Here is a 16,753-nt window from a genome sequence, read left to right on the forward strand (position 1 = left end):
ATCTGATGACTAAGTGTTCCAGTCCTCAATGTAAAAGCAAAGTAGATCCCTGTCATATTTAACTTGATTCCTTTGAATTAAACACTTCCATTAAAGTTTCCCACAGTAGCTTTAATATTTAATTATGTATTCCACCAAAGGAAAGAACAAAATCTTTGCAAAGGGGTTTTTTGGTTTGGTTTTGTTTTGATTTTTTTGGTTTTGGTTTGGGGTTTTTTTGTGCATGTGAAATATTTATCAGCATATCTCTTTGGACAAGTATTTTTATCCCCCAGGCAGGGGAAAAAAAACTTTCTCATACAAATCTGTTTCAAAACATTTTATTTTACAGCTTGAAAGTTTTCTATACTTCAGCACCTCACACCGTGACTTTGTTATTTCACTTGTTAATGAATGGTAATTAAATCTCTTTTGGCTGAAAAGGTTGGAGGGCTCCTGCTGTATTACAAAAACAATTTCTGAAAGTTACAAAAATGCCTGAGTGTCTAGAAATTAAAGCATAAAGTTTGCCATGTTTTGAGTCCAAGTTTGAATCGCTTGGAAGGATTTAAGTGGAGAACAGCATGTCCCACTCAGTGTGCACAGTCTCCCCAGTTGAAGAGACATAATTATGTCACTTTGTATCTACCAGAGTAAACACACTTGTGCTCTTAATAATGTACATTGTGGCCACAAACTTCCTTGATCCTACTAACAACTGCAGCAAACACTGACTAAACCCTATTATATACTACCTACACAAAGAACTGCTACATGTGTACATCTAAGTAAAGACTTGTTAATTTTGCATTTGCTCAGCAGGGCTTGAAACAGCAGCCTATTAATTTTTCTTCTTTTCTGTTTTCTTTTTTTTTCAGGTGCTTTGAGTCAGAAGATAAATGGAATGAGTGCTTACAACAGAGGTAGATAAAAGAGAAATAACTACATATTAAGGCATTTGGTAGTGTTACAGTGCTAAATAGAAGCATAATATTGAAAAAGAAATATCTCTACTATTCACTTACATCACTGCAGGCTTCTGCTGGCATCAAATGGGCAGCTTTGGTCCATGGTTTGTAAAGAAAACTATGTTAATTGCAATATAATATGCAGTACAAAATATAAATGCAATATAAAATATAATTCCAATGTACAAATGCATTTTATTATATACAATTTATAAAATTTTCCTGAAGGTGATACAGTGATTTCAGTAGATTCTGAATCTCTTTTAAAATTACAGTTTCTCGGATAACCCACAAATAAGGTTTAGCAAGAAACTGGGAACAGGAATGTGACTAGATGAGTAGATTCTTAGGCTGCAATTTTGGGAAGGGGTCTGGTTAAAGGAAAGCCCCCTATGCTGAAGTGAGGTTCATCATCAGGCCTGAGGGGGGGTAATTTCCTCTTCGTATCTGGGCAAGATCTCTCCTTCTCCCTTTAAATAGAAACAAAGAAACAGAAAATACATATTTCATTCTGCAGCCCATAGATGTTTACAAACTAAGGAAATCTGTGTCCTCCAGAGTTTCTTTGATGCAACCACGTCTCAAGAGATCATTAAAAAAATGTTGATTAAAGCCTTTTAGGCTAAACCACCAAGACTAGGTGTCTGTTTGGATCTAATTACAAGCCTGCTGATGGGTTTTGGAATTATTAAACACTAGAAATAAATGAACTTTCTTCGTGCTACTCCCCAAAATGGTCAGAACACCTCATTAGAGCAAGCTTGTACGTGAGCTCCATGATTTCAGATTTCTAATCACCATCCCATCCTAGCAAGAATACACCTGTTTTCAAACAACTAGCTACTTTCATAAAAGATGCAATAGGGAGGTATTTTTTCTTTGTTGAATTTTAATGACTATATAGTGTTATCTGACTTCACATTTTAACAAAGTTCCAGTGATAACTACCCTGTCTGTGACATTTGCAGAAAACTAACAGTATGCTCTAGGTGCACTGATAGTCTCAGGAAGTTGCTCTGTCCAGGAGGATCCAGGAGGTCTTGAATTTGATGGCCTTAAGAGGAGGGAACAAGAGTTAGCTGGTTCCACTCTTATGTGCTTGGGGAGGTAACCACAGCACTACAAATATGAAGGGCAGTGTTTCAAACTCTCTGTGATATACCTGGATGCTTCAGAGAGAGGTCTCGAGATATTTAAGATTAATCAAGTGGAGCTTTATGAAGTACTAGTTTATCATAACAGCAGAGATAGCAAAGCTTTACAAAGAAGGTCAGTGCCATTACTTTTATTTCACAGTCACTGAGATTGAGACACAAATGTGAGTGCAACCACACTGTTAGTACCTTTTTTCAGTCCTCAGTAAGGGAAAAGAAAACACTTCTTGGAATTAATACTTTTGTCTTTGTCCCTAAATAACTGTAAGGAGAGGAGAAAGTTCAGAGAAACCCTGTAGCATTAGTTATGCATCCTTTTCCAAATTCAACCCATATAGAGGTGGGAGAATAGCCAAAAGATGGCACAGAAGAATGTAACCATGAAAACCATTTATAATTGGTTTTAATTGTGTCAATGTATCAATGGATATGCCAGCTGACAGCACTAAAAACTAACGTGCTGTATTTAGATGGCTCATCCTATCTCACTATTGGGCTTCCAAGTCTGGGGAGAGAAAATGATCCAGACTCCATGCTCATTCTTTCTTCACGCTCCCATGGAGACAACCAACAGACATGCTCATCAGTATGGAAAATTCTATGCAACTGAATACTGTAATATATTATGCAGAATTAATGTGCAAGCAGTCACGTGCAAAAGCTCCCAGTTACTACTGACATCCCTCAGTGCAGTTATTTACATATACAGGACTGCTGGATCACATCTCTGTGTGGATTTAAGCTTCATATTTTCTCATCGATCCTTATCAAGATCAAAATGGAATCCGGGTACTTGAAGCAACTAGGAAAAGTAGTGATGCTGAAGGGGTGCAAAAAGCAGAAGGAAAGAATAGGAGGAGATAGAAGAAGGACGGCTAAGACAACTGGGTAAGACAACATTCAGAATCAGAGAGCAGAAAAAGAGGATTTCAAATTCACGACTAAAATCCTAAACATTGAATTTTCATTATGAACACAAAGCTACATTCCTGCTGTCACTCATATTCCTTCGGCATCACACAGAAAGCTGCATTTGTTCAGTACCAAGACTTTAAATCACAAATCAAAGCTACCTTGTGCAAATCAATAAAAGCTTTAGATGATAACTTTTTGTGAGGTTATCTGAGAGTATTAATTCTCTTTCATAGCAGGGTAGTCAATAATGCTGTTAATGCTATTGTCCTGACAGGATCCTCTTTCTATTAGCAAAACCAGCTACATTTATTTCAGACATGATGTTAACATTAGCCAACAAGATAGAGATCAAGTCAGTGGGTTTGTGTCAGCTGGGATTTAGAGCAATCTGAGACTGTACAAAGCCAATGGCTCTGGCTCTTTGGCATCCACACACCAGGCACTGCCTGTCCAGCCCTGCCTGAGCTGTGGGATGGCTGTATGTCAGGGAGAAGGACTCCCTGGGGAAGGACCTGACCACACAACAGGCTCTCTCTCAGAAAGCAAACGATGTGTCTTGCACAACTGGCAAGGTTGGAGAAGAAAGGCTGTAGAGGGTTTGTTTTCTCTGCACTGCTGGTGGCCAACGCAACGCACAGCCTAAAGATTGCAGAAGTTGCAATTATCCAGGACTGATACTCCCAGTTATGCCTTTGTGTCCTTCAAAGCAGGATGTAGTCTACCAGGTTTAACTAGGGAACAAAACAATGAGGGACAGAGGAGAGCAAAGTCCAGAATCTGGACACCTCTCAGCAGCCACAAGACAAGAGAAGTGCAAGGCAGGGCTGGTAGGCCAGTGCTGCTGCCTTCTAAGCTGTGGTGGGGGCAACAAGATGATACCATCCTCCAGAAGCACCACCAACAGCATCTGAATGTACTTCCAAAAGACAGATGTCACAAAGACACCATACTCATGGGACTACAGACACATTTGCTCACAAGAACAACTTGACAAGCTGTGCTAATGGTAGATATCTACCCTGAACCTATCCAGCACTAACTGACCTGCAACATGAAATTCCACCCACTGTATATGATTAACATGCCCCGTCGAGTCATCATCAGCCCACATAATATGTTTTGGGTTTTTTTTAATTTAAAGCAGTTGTGTCCCTAACAAGTGGAGTTTTTATGGCAGGAATTAGTTCTAGATGAAATGTAACAACAAAACATGGGTGAATTTCTCCTCATCTGATGAACATAAAGAGCCGTGATGCCAGGGTCCAAAATGGAAACATCAAAACTACTGTGAAGAGGACACTTAGCTGCTGGAAATGGATTATCAGGCATTATGGTAGCCTCACATATTGATCCTAAAGCTCCAGGAAGGCCATTAGCACGGCACAATTGTTGCTAAATCCAAACATTAAGGTAACATTATGCAATTTGCAGATAGACAAAAGTCACTGTTTATCACTGATTATTTTGCTAATTTAGTCATCAAATTCATTTGCTGGCTGAAATAGGATTAAGGAAAAAAAAGATACAGGCAACTTTGAATTATATTCAGACACATAGAGAACTGTTGGCTTTACTGTGCGAGGAAGGCACAGGCTGAGGATGGAAGTGGGTGGAAAGACAAAAGCCTTTCTGTGTATACAGAAAAACTTGGTAACAGATCACATCATCTGACTGCAGAAATCTATGAAATTTTTCTTTAAAAGTAAAGTCCACCCTCAGCACCCTCATCAAGTTTTTAGGTGACACAAAGTTGAGTGGTGCAGTTGACTCACCTGAGGGATGGAATGCCATCCAGAGGGACCTGAACAAGCTCAAGAAGTGGGCCCATGGGAATCTCATATCAAGGCCAAGTGCAAGGTGCTGCATCTGAGTCAGGGCAAACCTTCATATCAACCCAGGCTGGGGGATGAACAAGTTGAGAGCAGCCCTGCCAAGAAGGACTTGGGGGTGCTGGTGGATGAAAAGCTGGACATGAGTTGGCAATGTGCGCCCGCAGCCCAGAAAGCCCATTGCAGGAGGACAAGGGGTAATGCTTTTAACCTAAAGGAGGGTAGATTTAGACTAGCTATAAGGAGAAAATTTTCCTTTGTGAGGGTAGTGCAATGTTGGAACATGTTGCCCAGAGAGGTGGTGGATGCCCCATGCCTGGAAACATTCAAGGTCAGGTTGGATGGGGCTCTGAGCAACCTCAACCAGCTGAAGATGTCCCTGCTAATTGCAGGGGGCTTGGACTACATGGCCTTTAAATGTCTCTTCCAACCCAAACTATTCTATAATTCTACGCTTCGATGTGAGAGACCAGACATTAATTTGTGTCCTCTGGGTATCATCTCATCAGTATGAATAATTCAACTGGACTGCAGAACATGTTCAGCAACATCTCTGCTGGATGTTCTTGTCCTGGCCATAGATCATGGTAAATGTACACCAGACTGAAGTAACATGAAGGATAGCATTCAGGAAAATTAGGCAACAATACTATATCACCTCAGTCAAATTTGACCACATTCTGATCAAAAGGGTAAAGCACGGTCTAAAAACAAAAATCTAGCTTATGTAGAAAGTTGTGTAGACAAAAATTATTATTTTCCCATACTTATTCTGTTGCTCCTTGCGTTTCTGAGCCAGATATTTCTTTTTCACATTGTTAAGCTCATTGTTAAGTCTTTCAATTTCACGTTTGTATTCTTTGCTCTGTGCTTCATACATATTCAGTTCTGAGGACAAAACCTAACAAACAAAAGACAAACAGCAGAAACAGGAGATGTTAGTTTCACTTACACATAAGTGAATATTCTTACAAGCACTTGCTCTTTTCACATATGATGATGTAACACATCACCATTTTCTACCACAATTCTTTTTCCATTATTATGTTTCATTTCTGTTGTCCTCTGTTCACCTAAGGACAGCTTACAAAACTGAGGTTATGCCATTTAGCCATGATACAACATGTAAAATATGCTTCAGGTTTGGGAATGGTAATAATATATACACTAGCCCTTAATTTCTGAGACATAAATCTGGGTGAAAACACAAAATGAAGGCCTTAAAAAACAATAAATCAGGGAATTATTTGACAATAATGGGGTTTATTCACAGGGACCCACTGTTAAGTGGAGTAATTCAACCCACACAGGCAAGGTAGTGCCAGGCAGTGTAAATATTAATACAATCCCACTTCCACGCAAATCAGTTAAATTTTTGAAAAGAGGGGCATGCACAGTGTGTTTTCTTTCTTTCAAAAGGAGAATAGCTTGACCTGGCACCCCAAAATGTCATGCACACCAGCACGTTACAGCATACTGTGCCTGAAATACACAGTAGCAGTTGACTGCATTAAGGACAAATAAGCCCATATAGAAAACTTCAAATCACATTCAGTTCAGCGAAACTTTGGCTTCTATTTTACATTTTCTACATTGTTTTTCTTCTCCATGGAAAGCTAAGATTTGCATAACAGCCTCTTTTGTTTCCTAAGGGCCCATCTGCTCCTGCATTTTTTTCCTCATGGTTAGTATAGACGTGATTATGATGCAGTGAACAGGAGATGATGACTTCAACAGAGAGAGGAGCCATGTAAGTAGATGAACTCCTGGGGAGACTGATCTCTCATGCAGGCAAGAACAAGGGAAGATCAGCTTATTCATAGAATATCACAGAATTTTGTCAAAGAATCACTTTTTAAGACCATGCTTTTTAAATTTCCTACAAAATTCTTTCGGAATGAGGAAATCCTCCCTTCTACTGATAAGGGGTTAGAACAGGTTCCTCCTGTCACCCCCATAAAATCTGCACATCTAATATACGTGTATGTGTTGCAAGACAAATAACAATAATTTAAGACTAGGTTATATATTCCCACTACTTTGTTAAAAAGAAAACTAAATGGCTTTGATTTGCTTCTTATAGATTTTAACAGTTTAAGAAAAGTGAAGGAGAATAAGCTTAATGAAAAGCTGGCAGTGTCCCAGAATGCCCATGCACAAAACTAATTTACAGCATTGTGCGGCACACTCGTATCCTAATAAGACTTTTCCAGTATTTTAATGAAACAAGCTAGCATAATGTGTAAAAAAGTTCTCTTGCTGATAGTGGTTCTCCCTTGAGGAGTTGCAGTATTAACCTTATTTTTCCTGATCTAATTTACCAGGGCAGGCACACTGTTCATTGAAAATCTTCCTGAAGTCTCATTCCCCCGGTGCAGTCACCATGCAATGCTGGCAGCCCCTCAGCCAGAGGCAGAGGGCATCTCTTACTTTGAGCTGTTTAGTCTTCTCCCGGAGACTGTGTCGGTAGTGCTGCAACTGTTCCGTGGCTTCAGGCCCAGGCTGCCGGGCCAGGACTTGCCTCAGCTCCACATACAGTTTCTCCTTCTCCTAACAAAAAGACAAGAGGAAGAGCTCTTATAAAACTACTAAGGCAGCAGCACAGCCTGTGATGAAATCAATCTCACTGGAAATTGGAATGCAAACAGGAAGATACGTGGAGAAACAAATCTGCCTGTGTGTCAGCCTTTCCTCACTAGCCATAAGGTATTTAAAGTTGTTGTGATAGCGATGGGAGAGCTCATTAAGAGAAACATCCAGCTATTCTGAACCACGAATGAAATACTCTTAAACACCGCCATCAGTGAGCACATTCCACCACAGAGAACCTACAACAGTCACCGGAAGAGTATCCAGGGCTGGGAAATTAATTACTAGCAACTGTGCTTATTGCAATCTTTCTTCTTATGAGCCACACTGCCTTACATTAAGCATCGTAGCTTCACCCAACAGGATGTGAGCAGACTATAGAAATGTCACAGAAGGACTGTACAAAAGAATAACTTCTTCCAAAGAAAATCCTGCAAGGCACATGTACACATGCATACACACACAAACACACACACACACACACACACATATATATTTAGGTAACCTTTCAGTTTAACTGCAGGGGCTCTGGGAAAGGGAAAGAAAGTATAAACAGCAACAACGATGACTAGCACAAATACACCAAGTAATTTTATTTCATCATGTGTCTCCTCTTCCTTTATGTTGGAACAGTAATACTTGTGGGAATTAGATATAGTCATGCCTGAACAGAAACCACACCATGGACCCACTTACAGCTCTCTGTACTGAAATGCAGCTTTCAGTTGTGTTTTGAGGATGTATTTATTTTCACTCTGAGGAATAAAGCTGTGAACAAAGCCACCTTCATAGATTTGCACATTGCAATAGTTTTAGTATCTACCCTGTCAAACTAAGATCACTATTATTTAACATTATTTAGTAAGATCACATCCTCTTCTGGTACCTGGAGAGCTAAAATTAAAAAGGAGACTAGCAGACAAAAGATTTAACTGAGGAAGACAAAAATGCCAAGAAGGAGGTAGGATAGGCAATTATTTACACTGGATTTGACAATAACCCTTTTAGCTGTCTTTTTTTAAGCTCCATCTACAACTCTTACTGCAGAATTCTTCCGTTGACGTGGGAAATGGTACCTCCACGTCATCTAGAACTGCAACATTTGCTCCTGCTCAATAGTTGAGCCAGGATTTTCAGAAGTGGCTTGCAATTTTGAAGACGTAAAATTTTAGGTGCCCAGTCTTCAAGAGCATAAGGAGTCTGGAGTTTTTAAACCTCATCATTTTCTGAGAACCATGCACTACAATGGCCACAAGCTGGGACCCAAAAACAGAATCACTTGAAATCATACATTACTTTCACAAGCATTGTCCTTAAACTCTGAAGATTACTGAGGAAGAGTTTCTTAAAAATGAAGCTGTGCATAGTTTATCTCTAGAAAAATCAAAGCCCCCGAGACTCAGACTGAATTTTGCATAGTGGCAAAAATTAAATTCATGATTCATTCTGAGTAGACAGTTGTTATGCCACAACAAGTGGTTTCCACTACCAGCTTTTCTTTCTGAGGAAGTAAGATTTTACTGCAAGGTAAAAACAACAGCAAAAGAAAAATACATCTTGTCAAAATCTGACTGGTCAGTATTAACATTTCACCCCTGAATGTATCATAGATTTGTATTTTGGAAGAGTGTAATGGTAATTTGGATAAATATGGAGCAGTAGATGGATTGAAGGTCTTATGTACAATTGTTTTCCAATTTTTTTCTCTCCTAACCCTCTACAGTGGCCAAGAAAGCTCTTCAAACATTGTGCAATGGTGTGTATAATAATCTCATTTAGAGACAAAGTGTGCAATTCTATTATAAGGAGAATCTATCTTATGCAACAGAGACTCGTTAGCTGTCCAATGCATATTGTCTCCCTAATCCAACCAGATGTCTTATAATGCATATCCTGTCCTTCCTTGCTAAGCACTGTCCATCTCTTTTACATTTAGTCAATTAATTTTTCACTGGGTTAGAAGCACCATATGTCAGCAAAACATTAAAAGAAAATCCTGGATACTCCTTTCCTCATCAGTAGAAGTTTGTATTCACAGGTTGGCGTTTCTAGAATTTCTGACATTTAACCTTAGCATGGAAAAAAAATAAAAATCAATTAATTTCAATTAATTTTAGAACAGCAACCACCAGAGTAAATCTAAGTGAGTCGCATGGTACATGTGGTTCTACCACCAAAAATACATTGCTCACAGCAGTTACTTTTATCTCTAAACATAAGAAATCAGGAACGCCCCCCAAAAAAATCAGCACAAGTTAATAAAGAAAAACTTTGTTTTCTATAATAGAGTCAATCCACTATGATTGGCTTTCTTTGGCTTGTCCCAGACTGCCTCGCCTCGCACTTCCCTCTGTCCTCACACCAGGCTGCAATCACAACATACATCTTGCCAGAGTCATGCAGTTTTGAGATTAAAGGAACTTGGAGTCACAAACACACTGCAAGACACAACACTTCTCCTTGGGGAGGGGAAGGAAGATCCATCACATCTCTCTGTAACTCCATGGTGTTAAGCCTTCACTGGTAAGAGTAATGTACATGAGTTCAGATCAGGTCTAGGCCAGTAACAAAGCTTTTTTACATAATCCTTCCACAGTGAAATTCCCATGGAATTCAGCAGGTGTTTGACTGTAGGACTGAGCTCATAATAATTGAGTCAATAAGATTCACTGATTTATGACATAAAATAAGACAAGGTGATGGTGAAGAGATGTTGGCACATGCATTTTGTGTATGTAGGGCAGGCAGGGACTCTCAGATTGAGGGTTGCAGTCAAATTTCAGTCATTCCAAAGAGAATTTCAGCACCTCAGTGAATACCTGCTGTAAAAATTGTGTAAATAAAACTACAAATTATTTTTAGAATAGCCCTTCCTGTCTTAGATTTGTTTTCAGGGGATTTCTGAGGAGCTCAGAGATCCGCCGTAGGCTCGGCCATGACAAAAAGTTTCTTCATCTCTAAGTCTCTCACCCACTAATTTGGAGGGGGAAGGTGTGGAAGTGAGTGGTGCTTTCCCCTAAATTTAACTAGGTGTTGTCTCAGCCATATTCAGTATTTCTCCTGGCCTGTTTTCTCTACAGCAAATTGAGAAAAAATAATTTTCTTCTGCAGAAGACTGCCTCATGCTTGGCAAATTTCAGTTGATTCTCCAGGATCAAGTGGTCACAAGTTTTCTCAGTCTACAGCAGAAGAATCCCTTTTGCCAGCAAAATCCTACTTCAGAAGAAGCTATTGCTGCTGACCAGAACAGCCTGATTTGTTTTTCCCAGTGAGAAGAACCATCAGCACCATCAGACACATTCCCAAAGTGACAGCAAGGCATTCACTGCTTAGACAGGGAGTGGGAGGCAGTCATCAGTTCCAGGCTGGAATAGACCATGGTATTTGGCATTAGCTCTAAAGATGTGACTCTATTTTATGTCATCCTGTCCCTCACCATGACACCAGCAAACTCCTGAAATGATTCATCTTGTTAATTAGACCAGGGTTTCATTCTGAGCCAGAGACAATGGACAACCATACATTTAATGAAGATGTATTCACAGCAGAAATAGGCCCTGAAGTCCCAACTTCCTCCTTTTTATCAGATCGTCTTTCCAAGTAGATAATTCAATAAATTTACCTGGCATAGCAGCACCTCAACAGCCTTTTCCACCAGACCCACAAAAATCCTATTTTGCATGAAAAACTTTCTATCACACAAATCATTCAAACAAACACACACACAAAAAATCCAAAAGCCTCTGACTCAGAGGAAATTTCATTTATGTCAGCTCCTATCTCCAGCAATTGAGCGAAAGAAAAAAACCCAACAAGACAAAGATGTAGTGCAAAAGTGTGCAATGTAGTGTATGGCAGCAAACCTCGAAACACTCAGCTCAGCTAAAAATCCTTATTTTAATTAGCGAGATGGAGAAAGCAATGTAGTAACTGTGTAAGATCTTCACAGCTGAAGGAAAGGCTGGGATAATCCCATCTTTGGTGACATCTGTACCACTCAAGATGTAGTTAAAATAAATCTGTCTTGTAACTTATACCTCTGATAATAATACTTCTCCAGGGCAAATCTGTCTCCTCTGACACAAACCAAACTGTACCAAATTGACTGGCATTTTCAAAACATCTTAATGAGACAGGAAAAAACACCTTGGAGCATCTTCTAACTCTTCACCCTTGCCTCTTTTTTTGCAACAGCAAAAGCTGAATGCTGCTCTATTACCATCTTCCAGGAACAACAAAGTATAAACATTTCCAGCAGAAGTGCAACTCTAACTTCTTACTATTTTTATTATTATTGCTAGGTACTGTTACTATTGGATCCTTCTTAGGAAGGTTGTGGGAAAACAGAGTTTTTACCCCAATGAACAAACAAATATGTTACATATACTCATCTCCTTTCAGCTTTTGAACTCTGCCAATCTATCAGAAGAAAATGGCATGGATGTGTCTTGCTGAAATAACACCTGCATTTCTCTTTTTACTATCGACATTATACAAGAGTTTAGAAAATCGTTAATCAGAGTAGCTCTTTTAATCACAGTGATATACTTTACATTGCAGAATATGATCAATTAATTATCTCCTGCTCTATATATGTGAGCAGAAACATACACACATATGCACACAAAAGAAAAGGAGCTGTTCCTCGAAAGTGAGAATTACCCCTGACAATGACATGGATTGATGTAAATATTCCAACTATTTCCACAGTGCCTGCAGCTTGACAGCTGGGTTGAAGAGAGCTCTAAACAAACCTTTGTTTCACATTCTAGTAGCAGTTTGTCTTAAAGTGTCCTGGAGGAGATTCGAAGTTGATACAAATCTTATCAGCAATTTAAATATTCTAAGTGAATAGTCTACAAAGCAAACAATGGGGAACCTTTTACTGTACAATAATGACTTTATACAGGGTTTCAAGCAAAAGAAAATTAAGTCTCTTCTTCAAATCTAGACTATTTGACCTAAAACCTTTGTATTATAATGTCAATGTAACAGCATGTAATTTAGCTATTCAATAGCCCTTTAGATTTTTAAAATATCAGATGAATCAAAGGAGAATTATCACAGCTCTATTGATAATAATGAGCTGTTCCTGCAGGTGGAGGCTTGGGATGGGGATTCCCAGCAGACTCAGCTTCTGCTCTCACTTCAGACTGATCTGACAGATGACCTTGAAGGGTCAGAGAAATTGCAGAGCTCCTTCTAGAAATACCTATTTGTAAGTTAGGCACCTACATCTCTTTAATCACCTGCATGACTTAAACTCATAGATTTCCCTGAAAGATGAGAGCACTTTGCTTCAAGTCCTTTGGTGTTCTGCAATTGCTACTTCTGAACAGCTGTCTCAAAGTCAAGTTACCACTTAAATCTACAAATACCTGTCTAACAAGGCAGTAAAGCCTACATACATCTTTTTGACAGGGTGGCAGAGTTTCCCTGCATATGCCAAATACCTCAGGGAAGAAAGACCGGTCCTCTGTTACACTTTGGAACCTATTAAGAAATAACAGTACATCTAAGAAACACACACAGCAATTCTGAAATCATGAATGTTTTAATGCATGGCTTCCTTCAGACTCACTGTAATTAGAGCTGAGCCTCTGCTATCCTTTGAGGAGTTCTGTTTCAGCTCCCTTTGCCTGCTCCTTAAAATTCAAAGAAACAGAAAGAGGAATAAAGGAAAGGGAAAGACAGTGAATCCTAATGTCCATGTAAAGACAACTACAGTGCCCAAGTGTGCCATCCCCTATTTAAGATTACTGGTATATCTACTAAGATAGGCATGAGAAGACCAGCTCTGAGCCTAGAAGATGTGGAGCAACTGGCTGACTGATGCACCCTACTTGGCAGAGAGTCTCCCTACGTGAGGTTCATGACTGCCATGCGCTCGGCAGCACATTTCTGGATGTCTCAAGAGAAGAATGGACAAATGGGGTTCTTTCTACACCTATTTGTGTCCTCATGTGTCCAATTTTAAGCTCCCTTCCTAAAAAAACCCAACCAAACACTGTTGACTCTGCCTGCCTCTAAACTGCTGCAAAACAACCTTAGCCTGCAGCATCTTTCTGCATGTGTTCTCTCAACAAGAAGACCATTCACACTCCTGTAAGTATGAAAATAAGTGAACTGGAATAGACAAAATCTAGTCTTTCCCTGTGGAATCACCCTTTTTTGTGGTTTTTTTTTGTTGTTATTGCAGCTGTCAAACAAAATAATAATCAATCACTGAATGGGATGGATTGCAATATTTTGCTGCTGAGGGAAGAGCAGTACACCCTTGCCTTAAAGGAAGAACACCTGCCAAAGGGTACACCTGAACAAAAAGAGGTACACCTGGCTCTGGGCCACACTACATAACATGGGCTTGTGAACGTATTGCTACACTGCTGTCACACTCCTTCAGTATTTTAACTTCTCCAGCAGCTTCTGGATGGCTGACAGTCAGTATCGGATTGCTGAGAGCACTGCAAAGTTTGTGCACTGCAATGTATTCAGTCAGCACAGAGACTCATTTATTTTCCCTTAATGAGATAACTGGTTGATTAATATACTTTACCCTGGGGTGCACAGCAGATTTATTTCCTTCCCAGCTACATGCTGAACACAGGAATGAGGAGTAAACAAGTTTGTTTTCAGTTATTTGTTATTTACTGGAACAATTCCTGATCTTTTTACCCAAGCTTTATTCTAGCAAACTAATGTTGAAGCTATGTGCAATTCTGACTATATGAACTCCTAATTTCAGTATCTGAATGCTATTATTTTTGTTAATGTACACAGGCTGAAGTGTTGCTACCAGCAAGGGCAGTGATCCCCTTCTCATTCTACAAGAGTTCTAGACACAAAGAGTTGCTACATGGATTGCCAAAGTTCACTAAAACTCCTTGAAGATACTCAGAAATGACACTCAGTTCTCCAGGACCACCAACTGAATAAGACAATACACCTGCTCCTTGCTTTGCAGAAATACCAGGGCTAGATTCCACCAGTGGGTTAGAAGTGTGGGAGAAAACTCACAACCATAAACCACAATGTACTTGAAGCCAACAATTTCTTCACACATACTTAACTTCATGGACTGGGAGCACATACATTGGAATGCAGCAAACAAATCTATACTTGACATTTATCTGTCAAGGAGAGTATTTGTGTAATTAAATCAATCTTGCATGACATGGAGGGATGGCATCTGATGACCCACCAGAGTTCTCTTTCAAGCTCAAAGTAAAGTATATAGATCAATTCTCCTAAAAAACTTGTAAAACAGATTAAGCATTCATGTACATTTGCCACCTATAAACCCTAAGGGATTTTTACTCCATCTGTGAGTTCCTCATCTTTTTAAATGGCATCTGAATATTTCTGACTAAGATGTCATTAGAGGAGCTAAAATTGGTGCAGACCCCCAGAAGTTATTTTGATCTGTTTTATTCCAATTGCTGAAATAAATTTGCACCTTGCTTCTGTCCAAAACCATTTATCATGGGAAATCTGTTTTGTTTATGAGGGCAGCACAGTTCAGTGTAGTTCCACAAAGACTCAGTAAAAATTAAACTCTTCCACTAAGAAAATTATTCCCCAAAAATGTTTTGTTTGATCACTAAGTAATATGATTGCTTCCCATTTCTCAGTGGCAGAAATATTTGCACTATTTTTATTGAAAAATTATTTTCTCACTCTAAAGTGTGGCCAATTATCTTCACCTGGTGACATTGATGCAATCAGCATCCTTCCTACCTGTTTTTGAAAAACTGTGTTTAAACAAACATACCCAGAAAAAGAAAAAAAGTCTGTTTTCCTGGGAAGACTTTATTCTATTCCCTTTGAATTGCAACATATGTGGGAGGAGGGAAAGAATCTAAATGTCAGCATGTTTTTAAGAGTAGTTTATCATGCTGTAAGTTTCTATAGCATAGAACATCTTCTAATTCTAGATGGACTGAGATTAGAAGGGCTAAAATAAACTAATGCACCAAGAAGTGTATTCAAAATATGCAGAAATAGAAAATAAATCCTTTCTGAGGAGATCCTGGGCAAGAACAGAACATCCCTCAAATACCTTATGAACTATTAAGACATTCACAAAACTTTCAGGTAGATATGTAGGCCCTCAATAGACCTTCACACAGGTGACTCATATCTTTCCTGTTTTTGAGATATGATAATATTTATTACATCATCACAGGATTGTATATGAGTCCTGGTAAGCTGCACTAAGAATTAACACAATGATCCCACAATTGGCTCAGTGGGAGTGGTTCTACCCTAGTCACAGGACCCTACTGGCTACACAATCTGTTTTTAAAAAAATTAATCATTAAGTTAATTGAAAAAGAATTACCAGTGTCAGAAAATAAAGGCACTAGAGAAATTCTAATTGTATGGAAAAATCATCATGCCAGGCATAGAATCACTAAAAGACATTAATCCTTCAACTTAAAACCAATACTAAAATAGAAAACATTTTCACTTACAGCCAAAGCTAAAATCCCCAGTCAAAATCCTACTTCAGCAGAGAACCTTTCAAATACAACAAAAGGAAAATAAAACAATGGCACAAGAAGGAAAGAATCTGAAAAGTAGTCCTGAAGCATGACTCAATGCATTAGATACCTCCATATGTCACTTTACACTGCATTGAAGACTGTTCAAAGAAGTTCAAATAAGTTTCAAGATATCAGACTGAAATCAATTTGATGGCATGAACTCAGCAGACTGCTGTGCATCACAGTATTGAGCTGATAGTAAGATATTTTTCATTAATCACTAATTAAAACTGGGTTACAGCCAGAGTTCATGGGCATGCATTATATTTTCATTTGAAAAAAAAAACCAGAAACTGTCTTTAGTCTTAACTCTAAATCCAGGGAACTCTTACAGTGTGCCTTTGACACAGCAGTGCCTAGTTCTTCATGACACTGGGGAAGTAAACTTTTTCTTTATGATTCATAGCCTGCTGAAAGCCAAAAAGTAAATGTTAGGGCTTACTGTATTTCTTATTTCTATATTTCAATACAAATCCCTTGAAATTCTTATTTTGAATTTCTTGAAATCCAGCTTAGAACTAGAGCCATAAACTCAAAACCCACACTCCACCAGGTACTGCTTGCTCTCTCTCTCGCTTCCTTAAGGTACATGACAATACTTAGGTTTTTACAAGGATAGAAAAGCATTTTTCGGCTTTTTTTCATGTCAGGAACCATTTCATCAACAGTTATGAAGTTTTGGCAGTTTGGAAGTGAACCTCAAAGATCATACGGTTCAACCTTCCTTTCACTCTCATTTGCTTATACTGACGCCAGTATATATATATGAGTAC

The 16,753-nt window shown here is 38.9% G+C and overlaps 1 protein-coding gene across 1 annotated transcript in view; it reads right to left on the minus strand.

The window, feature by feature from the left end:
* Positions 1–304: 304 nt before the first annotated feature.
* CFAP58 (cilia and flagella associated protein 58) overlaps positions 305–16,753 on the minus strand; it is a 56,535-nt gene continuing 40,086 nt past the window's right edge. The window contains exons 16-18 of the mRNA XM_017839212.1: positions 7,276–7,395; positions 5,613–5,746; positions 305–1,417 (exon numbers count right to left, since the gene is read on the minus strand). Of these exons, the coding sequence (XP_017694701.1) occupies positions 1,294–1,417; positions 5,613–5,746; positions 7,276–7,395 (378 nt within the window). The 3' untranslated portion in view covers positions 305–1,293. The remainder of the gene's footprint in view (positions 1,418–5,612; positions 5,747–7,275; positions 7,396–16,753) is intronic.

The sequence above is a fragment of the Lepidothrix coronata genome, unplaced genomic scaffold, assembly GCF_001604755.1.
Source record: "Lepidothrix coronata isolate B3197 unplaced genomic scaffold, Lepidothrix_coronata-1.0 Scaffold8, whole genome shotgun sequence".
NCBI classification, from domain to species: Eukaryota; Metazoa; Chordata; class Aves; order Passeriformes; family Pipridae; genus Lepidothrix; species Lepidothrix coronata.